Source organism: Crinia signifera, chromosome 5 (genome assembly GCF_055691185.1).
Source record: "Crinia signifera chromosome 5, ASM5569118v1, whole genome shotgun sequence".
Lineage (NCBI taxonomy): Eukaryota > Metazoa > Chordata > Amphibia > Anura > Myobatrachidae > Crinia > Crinia signifera.
The window spans coordinates 20,692,644-20,711,357 of NC_139221.1; the positions used below are offsets into that span (position 1 = coordinate 20,692,644).

General features: G+C 47.9%; 1 protein-coding gene across 1 annotated transcript in view; it reads left to right on the forward strand.

The window, feature by feature from the left end:
- The first annotated feature begins 1,311 nt into the window (after positions 1-1,311).
- Positions 1,312-18,714, forward strand: part of DEPTOR (DEP domain containing MTOR interacting protein) — a 77,381-nt gene continuing 59,978 nt past the window's right edge. Inside the window, exons 1-2 of the mRNA XM_083186745.1 lie at positions 1,312-1,959; positions 2,350-2,437. Of these exons, the coding sequence (XP_083042871.1) occupies positions 2,352-2,437 (86 nt within the window). The 5' untranslated portion in view covers positions 1,312-1,959; positions 2,350-2,351. The remainder of the gene's footprint in view (positions 1,960-2,349; positions 2,438-18,714) is intronic.

Below are 18,714 nucleotides of genomic sequence, written 5' to 3' on the forward strand. Positions count from 1 at the left end.
GCTCCGGGCACTGTGGCACCTAGCTACACCACTGAGTACAGTGGATGAGGATACAAAAGTCTTGCCACATTATTCCCATCTAGCCGCATGTAGGAAGCACAGTCCTGATTTGAAAGGTACATGGCAGTAAATGGGCTTATAAGTGGTGAGCAAACACCTGATTCGCCCCTGTGCGCGTAGAAACCCCCCCCCCCCCCCCAAAAAAAAAAAAAAAGTGGTCAACCTGTGACTCTAGTTGAGATCTGTCAGTTATAAAAAAAAATTGGAAGTCAGTAAAATGCTGACACCTTCTTGATGGTACCATATCACTCAGAAGTGCCACTGTGCAAAGCCACTCGCCCCTTTCCATTGCAGAACTTTCACTATTGGAGACAAATGGAGAGTGATAATCAACCAGCAAATCCACTCCTACATGCAGGGCTATTTTTGTGCAGGATCCAGCAGGAACTGAGGCCCTTATTCTAGTTCACTCTTTCTGACAAAATATTTCTGATGCAGCCCACACACGCATCGATTCCAGCGTGCGTTGTGGCTTAACTAGCACACACAGCATCGCATCGTATGCCTTGTGCATACGATGTGCATGCGATGCGATGCTGTGCTAGAAAAAGCAGGTACAAAAAGTATGTGCAGCACATACTTTTTGTACTGTACGATGAGGTGCCGCGGGAGCGCGCACCCCATCGTACAGCATCGCACCGCCGGCATCGGCGCGTGTGTGGGCTGCATTAGATGGACACAGTGCTCTGCTCCTGGGCTTCCCTGGTAATGTAGGATTGCCATCACCTGTGGTGACACCTTTCTTATCAGTTACCTAGCTCCCCACAGGTGCTGGCAATCATACATTATCCATACCTCCCAGCATGCCCCTTTACAGGAGGACACAGTGCTCTGCTCCTGAGCTTCCCTGGTAATGTATGATTGCCATCACCTGTGGTGACACCGTCCGTTACCTAGCTCCCCACAGGTGATGGCAATCCTACATAACCAGGGAAGTCCAGGAACAGAGCATTTTCTCCCTCATGGAGGGGGTCAGGTAGGCAAATATTGTGTTAACAGGTATCTAATTGTTTACTACATTTTAAAAATAGAAAAGAAAATATTTACAAAACAAAATAAAATATTGACAATAGTTGGCAACACTGATATCCTATATTACAGCCAGAGTGTAATCTCTGGAACTAAAACTGTTAATAAACTCCAGGGTTTTTTTTTTTTTTTTTTGCTACTCTTGTACCTTCTCAGTCACCGTAGTGAAACTCCCAACTCTCTCCCTCCCCCCTCATCTGCCTGTCTCACTCCGAGTCCAAACCCAGCAGCAGCAGCCCAGGGAGGAGGGACTGACAGTCAGTGTAGTAACAATGTAGCTGTCTGTCTGTTTCATGAACTCCCAGCAGCAGCTACAGTGTATCCTGTGCAGCACACATGTGATCCCAGCACTCAGTGACCATCCACATTGCTTGCTGTCTCTTCCTCTCCGTGGCACACACACACTGCTGGCTGCATGCACTGGGGGCTGGCAGGCTGCCCATCTGTGCCATTGCTGTTGGATCCTCAGCATGTCCTGCTAACTGCTGCCTGTGCCCATGCTGCTCCCACTCGCTATAAGACTCTATGGGATTACAGCCCTGATCCTGGAAGGATCACTGAATGCCTTGGGATCTTGTTTACACTGGAGGAACTTTCACACGAGATCACACAACTCAAAGTTCAGCACTACAAGGCTGACATCACAGCACACTTCACAGCAGTAGCCAGCCCTGTTTGCACAGCAGCAGCACATGCAAAGAGAGACTGCCCCCCCTTCTCTCTGCACTGTTCCTAATACTCACCTTTCCTGTGCCTGTGGGCCGGCCTCAGTGGGGGGCCCTAAAGGAAGGGGCCTGGAGATTTATGCCAAGGTCCAACAAGGGTGCAATTGTGGCTGAAGAGGGGGGAGCCCCCTACTATAAGCTGCAGGTTAGTATCTGTGTGAATGGTGTGAGTGTGGCATTCTTCCGGCTACCTTATCAGGCTTATTATGTAATTGCTCACCAGAATGGTCATGATGTCACATTAAACCCCATGATTTCTCCTTCTGAGTGTCTGTGTATAAATAGTGTAGTATGTCTGTGCACCGGTTGGAACCTGTTCTCTTTATGGATTATTATTACACTATTAAAACTATAGTAATGAATGCACCAAGCAGTAGTCTGTAGTAACTGTGTCTGTTGTTGCACTTGCTGGAACTGTTGCTAAGTGAGTATTGCAGGGACACTAGCCCTGAGTGACCGGCTGGGGATGGGATTTCTGTGTGTTGCTGGGATTTTATCAATGGGTCTTTAATTCAGCTTTGATTTGTGCCGGCAGGGATGGATGCGATCAGCATGACGCTCCTGAAGAAGGCCACGGAGATGGAGCAAATGGCAGAGGTGCACATCATTGGAGAACAGTTTAGGTATGAATTTTTTAAAAGTTGTAGTTTAAAGAATTTTTATATAGAGATATATAGAGGCAGGGGGAGTCAAAGTGTGACAGGGGCAGCGGTGGGCCCCACTGTGCGTGCTGGACCAATGGTCGGTGATATATACTCCTGTGGAGGTTGTCTAGTGCGCGCTACCTTGGCAGATATATCGATTTGAGTGTTATAAGGTATTAAGTAACGCCTTACAATTGAATATTTGGACATTTGAATTCTCACATACTAGTGTTCATTCTAGCACCCGCCATATTTGAAAACCCATGCAGTTCCTCTTCCCTGCCTGCGGTGTCGCTGTCTGCTGTAGTGCTTCAAGCACAGTGTGGCCTGTATATCAGCACTGATCTACAAACCAGACCTGTGCTAGAAACACCACAGCAGACAGCAACACCCCAGGCAGGGAAGAGGAACTGCATGGGTTTTCAAAGATAGCGGGTGCTAGAATGAACACTACATACTACGGGGTCAATCCTATTAGGTGCGGAGAATTCGCACTCGCAAATCATCATGGCACTGGGTGCACTTTACGGCAGACTGAATTCGCTTGCACCTCCATGAATTCGGCCCATCGAAGGGTGCAAGATCGGCTTAATTTGGGTGCCACTTTTAGCATTTAAACCACACCCTTGCACCCTTTGGCACTAATAGGATCGACCCCTAAGTATATCTTCACAAGGAGCAATTTTTTTTTTTTTTTTTTTTTTTAGAAGTTATTGATTTCTCCACGTACTGGACGTCAATTCCTCTTGCATTTAGGTGAAATGTTTTACATCTTGTATCAAATCAAGTTACACCCCTGATGTAGTCTCTGAGACGAAACGTGTTTTGTACTTGATTTGGCTCAAACTATTGTATAGAATCTATGAAAACGAATGAGAAACAGTTTGACGCTTTTATGGACTTTTAATAAACTTAATTGGGAGTTATTTTTGTGTATTATTGTACAGACCGTTTAGGTCCCAGAGTGGTGACCATTGCATCGGTTCTGGTCCTTCAGTGTTGTATACATTTGCTTTTTTGGGTGTGGATTGTATTGTCGACTCGACTTGGGTCAACAGGCAGCAAGGTTGACAGGGTTCTAGGTCGATATGGGTGAAGGTCGACATGGGACAAGATCGACATGGTTTTAGGTCGACAAGGGTTAGGTTGCGAGGTCGATGTGGGTTTTTTCACTGTTTTTTTTTACACGAATGTTGACACAGTCGACACTGACACAGTTTGAAGTCAACCGCAGCCCCTTGCATCGCTCGCAATGCTTCGGGCACTATTTTATTCTCCCACCACGCCCTAGTGGATGGTAGGGCATGAAATACCGCCTGTCGGCACATGTCGGCTCAAAAAACAGTGTCGACCTTGTCCCATGTCGACCTTGTCCCATGTCGACCTAGAACCCTGTCGTCCTTGTTGCCTGTCGACCCAACGGTGTCAACCTAATGACTGTCGACCTAAGTCGGGTCGACAATACGACCGCATCCCGCTTTTTTGGAGGTCATTGGGCAGTCAACTAAATCTATAAGTGCAATGACATTTTGCCAAGTACTGACCTAGGCATAAAAACTATAGACCAGTATCCAAAAGTGTCCTGGACCAGTATAACTGCAGCTACGGTGGGCGACCTTAGCAGTAAGATCGGGTTTCTATGCTTCCGGGGGTTTAATGTTAAAGCTAAACAGTACTTTTAAAAGAGTTCTCATTGGCCCAGCCAGATCGCTGTGTGATCAGGTGCTTGGCGTCAGTATGTGATTCAGACACACAGTAATGCTGGGCACACACTTGGCCGATGTATCGGTTGTCTGCTGACCGATCTACGACTGGTAAGGTTTATGCATGCAAGCAGTCGTTCCCACAGATTCGCCAATGCACAGACCCGCACAATCCAAAATGGGTCCGTATCCGTCCTCGTCCTATTGAACCTGAATCAGGCCCTTTGTTGGCAATGTGAGCACTCTGGGCCTTATCCTAGTTCACTCTTTCTGACAAAATCCTTCTTAGATGGACATAACCATGTGCACTGCAGGGGGGCAGATGTAACTTGTACAGAGAGAGTTAGATTTGGGTGAGTTATTTTGTTTCTGTGCAGGGTAAATACTGGCTGCTTTATTTTTACACTGCAATTCAGATCTCACTTTGAAGTACAAACCCCACCCAAAGCTAATTCTCTCTGCACAAGTAAAATCTGCCCCACCTGCAGTGCACATGGTATTGTCCATCTAAGAAGTACTTTGTCAGAGTGAACTAGAATAAGGCCCTATATCAGCAAGTGTCTGACAGACCTAATGCTTGTTGGTTCAGGGGTCAGACAGAGTTGTTTGAATAAAGAGGATAGATGTGAATGTCAGTGAGCTGCAGAGGGTGGATAGTCAGGTTATACAGCTTGGAAGAGGCTGAGAGGGTGGAATTTGGAGGAAAGCTTGCATGCATGGAGACGCGCGCTGTCGGGGAACTCCTAGCACTGACTAGCGCTGGTGCCTTCTGCCAATCATTGTCTTTCTGCTTATTATTATTATTATGTTATTTATATTGCGCACACATATTACACAGCGCGTTACAGAGAGGATATCTGTTCCTGTCCCAATGGAGCTTGCAATCTATATTCCCTACCACATGGATACACATACATTGTAAGGACATTTTGGTACTTGTTTCCTAGAACGGCGCCCATGATATTGATCTTAGGCATTGCAAGGAAAAAAAATCGCATGCGATGCGACCGATGCGATTACAGCGATTTTACATAGGGAACAATGTTAAATGGCCCACAGACCCCAAATAGCCACCCTGAAGTGTGAAATGGCCCCCCCTAATTGTTAACGCCACCCCACGATCAACGTCAACCCGAAGCGTGGCGAGCGCAGCGGTACGCGTCCTCCGACCATTTCATACCCCCACTATCCACGTCGGCGTGGAGTTGAGAATAGTGGCGAGGGGACGCGATACCTTCACAGGTATCCGCGTCCCCTCGCGGGCTTCACAGGTATCCGCGTCCCCTCGCGGGGCTCGCCACGCTTCGGGCTCGGTGGCTCGCTGCGCTCGCCACACTTTCTATTCTCAACTCCACGCCGACGTGGATAGTGGGGGTATGAAAAGGTCGGAGGACGCGTACCGCTGCGCTCGCCACGCTTCGGGTTGACGTTGATCGTGGGGTGGCGTTAACAATTAGGGGGGGCCATTTCACACTTCAGGGTGGCTATTTGGGGTCTGTGGGCTCGCCACGCTTCGGGTTGACGTTGATCGTGGGGTGGCGTTAACAATTGGGGGGGCCATTTCACACTTCAGGGTGGCTATTTGGGGTCTGTGGGCCATTTAACATTGTTCCCTATGTAAAATCGGGTCAATTGGCCCATTTAACATTGTTCCCTATGTAAAATCGGTAATCGCGTCGGTCGCATCGCATGCGATTTTTTTTGGCCGCATGCGATGCGACCGACGCGATTTACATTTTTCCATGCATTTCTATGTAAAATCGCGGGCATCGGTCGCATCGCATGCCATTATAATGGCATGCGATGGGTGCCGTTCTAGGAAACAAGTACCGACATTTTTTTATTTTAGAAGACCATTGATACCCCTTTCACACTGCAGCTATAACATGTTAAATTGCAGATTTTTAACCATTTCAAAACGGTTATGGATGCAGTGTGAAAGTGCCAGTTTTAAATTACCGGTTCAAGAGAACCGGTAATTCAAAACGTTTAAAAAGCAGAGTCCTACACGGTTCAGACCCGTTATTTCTGCAGTGTGAACGGGTCTGAACCGGTATTTTGGACCCTCCCCTGGTACCTGGCCAGTGGAAACTCGCGCCCCCCCTCGCACCTTGCAAGATGGGGCTCCCCCCCTTCCCCTGGAACCGCGGCATCTCCCACACCCTCCCCAGGTAAAGCGGCATCTCCCACACCCTCTCTAGGTACCTGGGGAGACAGCAGGAAGACAGCGTTGATGGCCGGGGTCACGGAGTGGAAGTCCGCCTGAAAAGGCTCCCCCGCGACGAACAGCCGGTTCCCACGTCGCCCCCTGCCTGCGGCTGGTCCCACTGGAGTCTCCATCAGAGAGGCGTGGGTGAGGGTGGCCCGGGAGCTGGGGGGACCCGAGCAGCGGCCGCTCCGGGAGCGCTCCTAACAGGCCTCCACAAATCATCCCAGCTGCGCGGCCACAGCTTCCAGGTCGGAGCGGAGGGGGTGAAGGCAGCAGCCGCACAGCAAGATGCTGCTGCAGGCGGGTGAGTGGGGCTTCTGCCCGGGGAAGGGGAGGGAGGTAGGTACTGGTCTGGCTGTTGGTACGGCGGCGGGGGGCTGCTGCTTTGGCTGCCGCCTCCGGGTCACCCCCTGAGAAATGCAGCTCTAATGCCCAGCATTGGAGTAGCTTTGCTTGGTGTGCTTGAGTGCGCAGTGTGCGCTGGCAAGCACCAGGGGAAGAATGGCATATTACTGATTAATTACCGTGTACCTTTCACAACGGGTTCAATGTGAAAGGTACAAAAACGGTAATTAACCAGTGATATACCGTTTACAACATGCAATGTGAAGGGGGTTAAACTTGCTTTGACTCAGTTAAAGAAACGTTTAAAAAACCGGGTCAGAGCAGGTTGTGCAATGTGAAAGCAGCATAACCCACCACACAAACACAGGGAGAACACACAAACCAATTCCAATTATATTGAATGGTGGAAGACCGGTAAGGAGACGTTAGACAACGCAGAAGATGAGAGTATACATTTGCAGTCCGTGTGCGATATCCACGCGCTATGGAAATGTTTCACACGTGTACAGGATGACACCTAGGCAGCGAGATTCATTGTTGTGTTGTCAGCAGAAATTAGGAGGACGGCCGGCTACAGTAGTTGATTCTGGCTATTGGGAATATTAGTTCATTTGAAACATTGCGGTTTATGTAATAGGTGAACCGTTGCGTTTCAGCGACTGAGCCTGAGGATTGACGGTAGCCAGAATTGAAGAGACAAAACCAATTTGCTGCTTTAATCTACAGTCATTCTCAACAATACCCAGGGCCGGTTAACAGATCTCTCCCTATAGGCCCATACATACTGGGTGACTATGAGCTGAAAGACACCCACAGGTGAGTGGTAAACGCTGATGCGTCTGGGAGCTACGGCGTCATTTGCTGGGAGGCGGGGAGAGTAGCGGCTTTCAATTATTTTGAAAATGGTTATTGGCTGAGAGAATTCAGAGGAGTGTTCAAGGACCTTTGGTTGTTGCCCAGGAAGAGTCTAGATCACCACAACATGCGGATTGGAATTTCCCGTAGACCTGTGAGTAAGCAAAGAAGGGCAGCACGGAAGTACTGTAGTAAAGACTGTTGAGTCAATGCTCTGGGGTCATATGTTAGGCTCAAACACGGTTCTATAAGTGTGGAGTTTGTTCTCCCATTGTTTGTCTGAATTTCCTCCGGGTGCTCCTATTTCATCCCACAGCCCAAAATCATACTGGTAGGTTATTTGGTTTCTACAGAATAAACATATGAGTGTGTTAGTTTAGGTGGCGGGGAAGTTAGATTGTAAGCTCAAGTGTGGGATGTGCTAATGTGAATAATTACATACTGCTGTTATATAGGTGGCATTATATATAATATAATATACACAAACCTGATAATGGGGGGTTATAGAGGGACTATTTGTTTACTTGGAAGTGTGCAGGAGGTGCAGACCGCAGTGTGGAAGCAGCTGGAACTGTGGACTAGTGACCAGTGTGGACTAGTGACCAGTGTGGACTAGTGACCAGTAATGAACCCCTCTTATTTGCTCACAAAAATGTAACATTTTCAGGTAAAAACACATAGTGGGGTATCCTGCTGCTGGTGGTCATTTACCGCATGGCAAAAGCAGGCTTTTAGCGGATTTTTGTGTTGTGGTCATTGCCAGGCGGTCCTATTATATCCTGTTTTTTACTGTTTGGTGAATGACCCATTTTCGTATTTCAGATTCAAAGTTGGTTGTAGTTTAGCGAGAACTTTCTAAACTACAACCCGCAGCGGCAGGGGGCCACCCAGCGATGTACCCTCAAAAAAGGCCATGTTGTGTGCCGCAGCAGCTGCATGTGATGTCACGCAGCCGTCAAGGCCCTCCCTCCCCCCCAAGCAGTCCGGACACGCCTGTGTTGTCCAGACAACTCCCATAAAAATGTCCGTTGCTGCCCCCTGACACAACTTAAACTACGGCAATGGCGAGACCACAGTCGCATGTGACATCATTTCAGTGCTGTGTCAAATGGGATATGGTCATTTAGTCTACAGCATGATGGTCGACAAGCATTGAGTTGACACCAATAGGTCGACATGGCTTTAGGTCGACATCCAAAAGGTTGACATGGGGTTTTTCACTGATTTTGGAGCTGTGCGGTATTTCATGCCCTACAATCCACTAGGGCGTGGTGGGAGAATAAAATAATGCCCGACACATTGCGAGCGCTGCGAGGGGATGTGGTGCACTTCAAACTGTGTCCATGCCGACTGTGTCGACATTCAGGTAAAAAAAACAGTGAAAACCCCCATGTTGACCTTTTGACTGTCGACCTAATGCCTATGTTGACCTAATGACCTGTCGACCTAAAGCCATGTTGACCTTGGCCCATGTCGACCTTTCCCCACTGTCGACCTAGTGGTGTCGACCCAATGCTTGTAGACCAAATGATCCCAACCCTGCCCAACATCTCCGGAGATGCTGAGCTGCCCCTGGAGACTAGTTCGCACGTATAGTGCGGTCCGTCAAAGGCCGGATCTCTCCATGTGCTCTTGCAGTTGGCGGTTTTCTGTTTTGGAACATAGGCTGTAATCTGAGTGTTCCGTCTGCTTTGCCAACTATAGAAACTAGGAAAAGTCCTACATTAAATAATGTATGCAGTCACTCCTACCTATGTACACTAGTCTACTTAGAAAGCAAATACTTGGGAGCTGGAGGCAATATTCAGTGAAGAACAAGTTCAGTGTGAGAAGGTTGACGTGAAAGCAGCTTGTTATTCTAATTGACGTATCCTCGCACTCCCCTTTCTGTGAGGAGATTGCTGATTTCTTCATAGTTTCTCCCTGACCTTCCACATTCCCACAGAGGTCAAGGAGAACTTCACTCTGTTATGATGGTGGCAAGTTGTGATCTCGCTCTTACATACAGTGACTGACGCACATTATCCATTTCTCTTATTATTATCCGTATTAAATCAGTGGCGGGAAGCTGTGCATCAAACAGTTCCATGCACAAGCTTTTGCCATCAATGACCCATTAATAGTTATGTTAATGTAGTTATATATATAACTAGTAAGCCCGCCCGACGCTAATGCTTCGAAAGCTAGTAGATGTAGTTTGACTTGCTGCCAACAGATGACAGTGTTTCGGGCATATAATATATAGTGGTCCTTCTAGGAACTAGGCAGGGCGGGGGCAGAATGAAAGGGTCGGACCAGGCCAGTCGACATCACCAAAGGGGGCGAGACTGGGCTTTGACATCACCAAAGGGGGCGGGTCCAGCTCGCCAAGGTCACCAAAGGGGGCAATGATGCCATCACCATCATTGGGGGCGGGCCAGACTGTGTTAAAGTAACTGACTGGGAAGCGTCAGGTATCTACAGGGGTTCTGGCTGGGCTTCCCCGTATCGGCGGGGGGAGGCAGTAGGCTGTTCTAACAGGGCGCTGCTAGAGGGGCCCTGCCAAAACAGCATAGTGTGAACATTGATGCTTATTTTATGGAAATAATATGTAGAGGACAGTTGTGCCGAGGGACGGACGGACATTTTCTACCCGGGCCCGGTTGTGGAGGGGCCCGTGCCTGCTAAACCACTCCCCATTTGGAGAGAGAGACCTCTCTAACCCTTTTCTGCTGGATGTAGCAAGTAATGCAGCCGCTAAATCTGTATATTGTCACCAAAGCTTATCAGATTTTGGTGGGACCGCTATGATTGATGGGGCCACAAGAGGTGCAGGGTGGGCATGTCTGGGGGCGAAGCTTATTGTGTCTGTGTGTGAATGCTGAATCATATCACCGGCTGAGAGATGAAGGAAGGATTCTGCCTAGGAATTATACTGTACGAGGATTGTGCAATACCCCACAGAGCCATTACCAACTGCCAAATACATCATTGGGTAATACAATATAAATGTGCATTTGTTATTGGTAACACGCAATGTTTCCAATCAAATTATTTGCCTGTCAAAGACCAAATAAAATAGGGAATACAAATATTTCTCCTCTAAGTATCCATGGAATAGAAGTAATGCTCTCGTCTACCACTTTTCCACTGACTTAAAAATCCTGGGTTTTTGTACATTAACCTGCACCAAGCCTGGATTTTTGTCAGTGTAAGTGGTGACCAGGCAAAAATCCCGGGTCTAGTGACCTGGGATTCTAATTCGGGAATCAAGCAGGGTTTTTAGCGGGTTAAACCAGGGTAAGAAGCCGTCGGAACCTGGGCAGGGGAGGCTGCCATTGCGCAGATGCCTCCTACTGCACACCCGTCACTGGCCAGTCCCCCCCCTTTCGCTGCACAGTGTGGTCTGTATTTCAGCACTGATATGCAGACCAGACGTGCTATAAAAGTGCAGATTTTGTTGCCTTGGGGGAAAAAAACAAACCTAATTGAATACCTCCCCTAAGTAAAACAAGAAAAAGAGGGAGAGTCCTGCTCGTCAGAGCTTAAGTTCTGAAGGGGGGTGTACATCTCAGAACATAACTTTGGAAAAATTAAACGTCGGCTTCTGTACAATACATCTGGTATTTTTTAGCAGATAAAGGACATTGGACTTTTTAGCGATATCCTTTATAAAACCTTGGTCTCCATTTTTTTTTTTTTTTATATGTGTTTTTGACTTTACGTTGGTTGCGTAAATAATGTTTAGGCTCATGATATTGGGGGCCTTCAATGGTGTCCCGGACTCCTCATTTACAAGGTCTGAGAACAGGGAACAAGGAATGCAAGGACGGTAAATGGCGAAGGTTACTGTGTGTGTGTGTGTGTTCTGTGTCTGGCATCTGGCCTCAGCATCTGTATGAGCCTTTTCCTGGTTCTAGTTTGCGTATGGGCAGAGTTGCCTTCTTTCTGGCTGCCCCCTTCGGGAGAGGGCAGCCAGTTCAGTGAGGCAAAGGGGGAGGGGCTGCTGATGGGGTGTGGTCAGCATGATCATAACCCTGTGGCCCCACCCCCGCCGTGCAATGCCGGTATTTCAGGCATTGCACAGCGGTGGGGGAATGGGGCAGGGCTACAAAGACGCTATTCGTATAATTTGCTCCCACGGACCCCCTTGCTAAAGGGAAGGTCGTGGGAGACTGGCCACATTCCGGGAGGCTTGCCCTTCTTTCTGGGGGGGCCGGGAGGGGACCCAAATTCCCTGGGTATTGGTCATTGGATCGACCAACTTTAGGTCAACATGCATTGTGTCGACCACTAAAGGTTGACAAGGGTAAGGTCGACAGGGTCTGAAGGTTGACAAAGGGAAGGATGCCAGTCAAAATGCCAACTTAAGATTTTCATGTTTTTTTTTTTTTTGTCCCGAATGTCGACATAAGTGTACCGTGTCCCCTCGCATGGCTCGCTGCATTTGCCATGCTTCGGGCACGGTGCCACGTTGCCCTCGGCACACTATTATATCTCCTACCATGCTGTAGCGCAGGCTTTCCCAACCACGGTCCTCAAGGCACACCAACAGTGCAGGTTTTACTGATATCCAGGCTTCAGCACAGATGGTTTAATCAGAATCCCTCAGGTAGTAATTAAGTCACCTGTGCTCAAGCCTGGATATCTACAAGACCTGCACTTCTGGTGTGCCTTGAGGACCGTGGTTGGGAATGCCTGCTGTAGCGGATGGCATGAAATACCGCCTGTCGGCACATGTCGACTCATAAAAAAAGTGAAGCACTAATGTCAGCCTTTTGATTGTCGACCTAATGCTTGTGTTGCCACCTTGCCCATGTTGACCTTTTCATGTGTCGACCTAAGGCTTGTCAACCTTCAGTGGTTGACCCAAGGCATGTCGATTTAAATTGTGTCGGCACAATGACCCATACCCGTTTTTTTTTAACACTTTTACATAATGAACTAAAAAGTGTAGTTTTTGTCCTCGCTGGTTCAGGCGCTCCGCCACAGAGTCATACGTGTGTTATGTTACGCCGGCTTGTCTGGTGTACCGGGAATAGTGTAGTGGTGGCAATGTGAAAATAGGTGTGTGCCCAGATAGTGACATTGGCTGCCGTGTGCCTGCCAGGGGACGTGGATCATTTGGTCTACAACAACTAGGTCGACAAGCATTGGGTCAACAAGGGTCAAGGTCGACAGGACATTAGGTCAACATGGGCAAGTTCGACAGTCAAAAAGGTCGACATGGTTTTTTTTACTGTTTATTGACCTGAATGTCAACACTGTCGACATGGACACAGTTTCAAGTGCACTGCATCCCCTCGCATCACTGACTGCGCTCACCATGCTTCGGGCACGTTGCCTCGATGCGCTCGGCACACTATTTCATTCTCCCACCACGCCCTAGTCCAGGGGTCTTCAACCCATGGCCCGCGGGCCACGAGTGGCCCACTGACTTGAAGTGAGTGGCCCGCCCCCTGCTGCCAACCCTGTAAAAGAAAAATCCTTCCACATTAGTCCACATTGCTGTGGGACACGGCGAAAGTTAGATTTGCACTGGCTGAAGGGGACCGTGCGCGCACATGCGCATTGTATATTTATGGACGCCGTGTACCTGGCCCGCCTCTCTCCTTTCACTTTGTTAAGCGGGAGTGACAGCCACAGCCAGCCCTCTGACGGAGCTCTCCTGCATCTGCCGTACAGTGCAGCACATTCAGGTTCTCAAGGGGAGGGGGGCTGTCTGCAATGCGGTGCTGTCTATGGGGGGAGGGGGCGGGCTGGCAGTGCAATGTGGTGCTGACTATGGGGAGGGGGCTGGCAGCTGCAATGTGGTGCTGACTATGAGGGGGGGCTATCTGGCTGTGTGGTGCTGACTATGGGAGGGCTGGCAGGCTGGGCAATGCTGTGCTGACTATGGGGGGACAGTACTGGGGCATTTTGTGAGGGACACTACTGGTGGTATTTTATTATGGACACTACTAGTGGCATTTAGAAGCACTGCTGGGGGCATCATATGTATAAGCAGGAGCATTGGGGGCATTATAGTGCAATGGGCATCATGGTGTGAGGCATAATGTGCAATGGGCATCATGGTGTGAGGCATAATGTGCAATGGGCATCATGTTGTGTGGATTAATGTGTAATGGGCATTATGTTGTGTGGATTAATGTGTAATGGGTATCACGGTGTGTGGCATAATGTGTAATGGGCATCATGGTGTGTGGCATAATGTGTAATAGGCATTATGGTGTGGCATTATGTGTAATGGGAATTGCAGTGTGTGGCATAATATGTAATGGACATTACGCTGTGTGGCACAATGTGCAATGGGCATCACGGTGTGTGGCATAATGTGTAATGGGCCTTCATGTTTATATGTCACTGTGCGGCCTTCAGCCAGCCAACTTAAGCGTGGAAGGACAACAACCATTCTTGCGGTAACCAATGTCTGGTCATTCAGGTTGCAAAAGTGAGGTGTCAGGTAATTGTATTCCTGCTAGTTCACACTCCTTATAATTAGGCCACACCCCTTGTTACGGGGCACGCAATTTCATCAATATTAAATTATGTATTGTAGTGGGGCCCACATTTTTTTCTGTTCGCACTGGAAAAAGCCCTGGTGCGGACTACTGGGGAGGGTGTGTGTATGTGTATGGGCAGCTGTGCCAACTATCTATGCGGCTGTCTATCTATAAAGGGCTGTGCTTTATGGGGGCTGTGATGCCTATCTATGAAGTGCTGTGCTAAATTCCACAGTAGAGCTTAGTGGCCCTCAGGCTTCATTGAATTTTTTAGTGTGGCCCACACTGTCTTAAAGGTTGAAGACCCCTGCCCTAGTCGATGGTACAGAATAAAATACCGCCTGTCGGCACATGTCGGCTCAAAAAACAGTGAAAAACCCCATATTGACCTTTTGACTGTTGACCTTACCCATGTCGACCTAGACCCATGTCGACCTTAAAAATAGATAAACGCGAGGGTGATAAAGAGGGATAATTGACCAATCAGCTCCTAACTGACATTTTTAAACACTGCCTATAACAGGACAGGAACTGAATGGCTGGACCTTGATCACTCTTCATCACCCTCGCATTTATCTCTCTCTAATACATCTGCCCGTCAACGCCTTGCGCCCTCTTCTCTTTCGGGAGGACAATCTCTGGTGGCCTCTGTCCTGTGATGTGGGCTGGGAAGTGTTAATGTGTGTTTTTGGAATGTGCAATAGTCTGTTTCCTAAACACACCCTCGCTCCCCTGTAACAGCCCAGTGATGATAAATACATAGGAAGTTATATTACACGGTGGATTCTGCTTCATCATACAACTGGTTATACTTATGGCGGAAAATCAGTTTCCTGCTAATAAAGATATTGGGCATGTGGTTCCCTGTAAGGTCACTCTGTTCCCACACACACAGCGCACGCGTAGTATAGCAAGGTTATATGTATGGAGCGGTCTGTGTATGTAAATGTGTGTGCTGTCTATGCCATGGCATTTTTAAAGCCACCACCCCACCCCACCCTACCCCCTCGTCTCCAGCTCCCTATCCAGGGACGGCTTTCAGGAGTAAATTTATGAAGCTTGGAGAAGTGCTATCCCCCTATAAAGGGGATGCTTGTGCAAGGTGATAACGCTCCAGCCAATCAGCTGCTAACTGTCAATTTACATATTGTAGCTGATTGGCTGAGCATTATCTTTGAGGATAGATACCGCTTCTCCAAGCTTCAAACATTTTCCCCACAGTTTGTAAATATATAACGGACACATTTGTTAATTACAATTAAGGGGGAACAAGGGGAACCAATTACAGCTAGGGACTGGCTGGTTCTACCAATCACATCCTGATTTTACACTAGTATCACTCGGACGATTTCGACACACAGGGCCGAAGGTTCTAAATCAGGCATGTCCAACGTTGGCCCTCCATATGTTGTGAAACTACACATCCCAGCATGCTTTGCCACAGTTTTGCTATTAGAGAATGCTAAAACTATTGCAAAGCATGCTGGGATGTGTAGTTTCACAACATCTGGAGGGCCAACGTTAGACATGCCTGTTCTAAATCCTTGGTGTAAAGCTGGATCCATTCTAGGCAAAATATCGTCCGATCCGGAGCATTGGCCAATGTATCAAGCTAGTCATCTAGTGTGTATTCATTACTGCACCCTCCCGCGGGTCGTTTGCTGGGTCATCCCGTTGGGTGTGCAGCAGGACCCGTACGATGATGTACGGTATGTATTGGAATATGGTATATTGCACAATTGTGCAATATATAGTGTCCGGTGTGAGTGGGATTCCGCCCGTTGGCTGGGTACACACCTCGCAAGTGTGTACCTGACTTGGATGATGGTAACTGTTTTCTTATTGGGTACAATGGTTAAACCACACCCAGTTATGCAAATGTTCTGAAGCTGCGTATTAATAGTCACTCTATAATTAAGTGCACTTATAATTATTATTATTATTTATTAGCATTTATATAGCGCACATATATTCCGCAGCGCTTTACAGAGAATATTTGAACATTCACATCAGTCCCTGCCCCAGTGGAGGTTACAATCTATATTCCCTACCACATGTACACGCTCACACAGACATTCTAGGGTTAATTTTGTTGGGAGCCAATTAACCTACAAGTATATTTTTGGATTGTGGGAGGAAACCGAGGTACCCGGAGGAAACACACGCAAGTACGGGGAGAATATACAAACTCCACACAGTTATGGCATGGTGGGAATGGAACCCATGACCTCAGCGCTGTGAGGCAGTAATGCTAACCATTACACCATCCGTATTGCCCCAGCTGGGAAAAACTAGAGCAGAACTGGGTGCCGTGGCACTTGCAGGGGGGGGCTTTTTTAATTTATACATTTTGTACCTTGTGCAAATGTATCACACATGTCAGGCTGTGTCAGGGCTGCTGGTCATTAGTCTGAGCCAGGCCTGGATGACGTCCATCTGTCCTCAGACCACCAGTCCCGTCCCGTCCAGAATGTTTCCCTGTGCGCGGGGCAGCTGCTGTTGGCTATTTCACCCTAATCTTTAGCCCATAGAACTTTAAGTGAACTGAAGTTGGGATTTCTTTGTACTGAAGCTGTCGCTGACTTTTGTTCGGCTGACTTTGCAGCTGCTTGCCAACCAAACTACACATCGCAATCACATTTAGCCCTAATAATGTATATATACCGTTTCCAATATATGGGTACTATCTAGACAGCCCAAGCCAAAAATATATATGGTATAAGTATTAGTTACCCTGGGTTATGTTACATGTGCTCTTTAATACAAATCAGAGCAGCGTCCTCTGGGGAATGGGTAGTGTTGAGTGAGTGGGGAAGCTGGGAAGAGAGGGGATGGTCAGGCTGATGCTGCGTTACCAGACGTTGCCTTATAGATGATATAGTATGCGTTTCCGGAGCCTGGAGCACACACCAGACGGAATTGTTGGTCTCTCTGAACAATCTTTGCTTTATAGAACATCGGCCGTTTTAGTACTGGATACCGCATTAAAGGCACAGTAAATGTTTTTTAACATCCCTCAACTAGTCGCTCGGCGCTGACCCCTACTGAATGTCAGATGATTAGCAGACCGTTCGGTGGAGCTAAATACCCTGGAGAACTTAAAGACATAAAGAGCGTCAAGCGTCTTGAAATGTTGATTGGACAGCCTGCAGTTCCGTACGTTTAAGCCCCATACACACTGGGCAACTTTGAGCTGTGAGCGGCTCAGTTTACTCGTTTGAGCGGCTTTCTCTCGTATCCTTGCTGGCGGTGGCCGCTCAGCAGCAGCAGGGTGGACAACTTTCCATAGTGTCCTGCTACGGAAATTCATCCAACCCAGGGAAAATCGCGAGAACCGTATGCACCTTTTAGTGTTCTTAATAAACGTGTACAGTTCACAAGAAGAGGCTTCGGGAGGGGTTAGGACATGGTCGGATTGGGAACAAAAAGTGGCCCTGGAAAATTCTTAAGGTGCCCATACACGGTACAATTGTTAATACAATAATTGTACTATGTATGGGCACCTTTAGAAGTTGCCTCACATGGGCGAAACCAACACCAAAGTAGGTGGGATTAATAAATCACATAACCCCCCTCCCCCACTGAGACTGACCACAGACCCCAAATCTCCATCAAGCAGATAAACTCCTCAAAATCCCCCGAATATCACAAATATCCCCCCTCTCCCCCCCAGTGGAGCCCAGAAACATCCAGCAATTGACATCAGCAGATAGCACCCACTCCTGTCCCTGTAACAGATGGATATAGATTGGCGCCCGCCTTACAACAGTATTTGCAGTGTTGGGTGCTCTGCTCTGTGACCCGGCAAAGGCTGTGTGTGGGGTGCGCTACTCTGGGCTGGGCCACATCTTAAAAAAAGGGCCTGCTGGGAATCTTCCTTGTAAAATCTATGGTTGAGCCGTCCCTGGGTTAGGGTTAGATTGCGGGTAGGGAGGGGTTAAGGTTAATATACTTACCCATCATGCATCGGAATGCCACTGTTGGCCATGTGACTGCCGGTATTCTAAGCGACAGCCTTTCGTACCCAACCTATTTCATCATTTGGAATGATTTTCCTCAAAGACGTGTATATTGAAATGGTTTTAGGGCTCTCACAAGTGAGGTACATTTCATATATAGGTGCAACCGCGTCCTCCTCTAACCTCCGTAGTTAATGAGTCGTGGCACAAAGAGAATATACAGGCGTAGTATATTATTTTAATTATAAAAGTCTGCTTGTACATCTTATTCATATAGCAATGTGACTAAGACACATTATCGGGTTAAAACTTCTAAATGCACGAACTAGGTGCGTCTAGGATGGCTACAATGAGAACACATCTGTATAAAGAGAGGCAGTGATGTCACTGGTTTCTAATAACTGGATAGGCTGCATTCTCAGTGACATCACTGGCCCTTAGTGAATAGTTTGTATTCTCAGTGATGTCACTGATACCTAGTAACTGGATAGGCTGCATTCTCAGTGATGTCACTGGTTCTAGTGACTGGATAGGCAGCACTCTGTGACGTCACACAGTGACATGCCATTTGCGGTGCAATGCGATTTTTCATTGTATAAGCACCCATGTGATGAGATGTGATGGCACTTAATTTTTAAAAGCACCCATGCACACCCCTGCTATCCACATAACCCTGAAGAGCAGTGAGCCCCGCGAGCGGGTG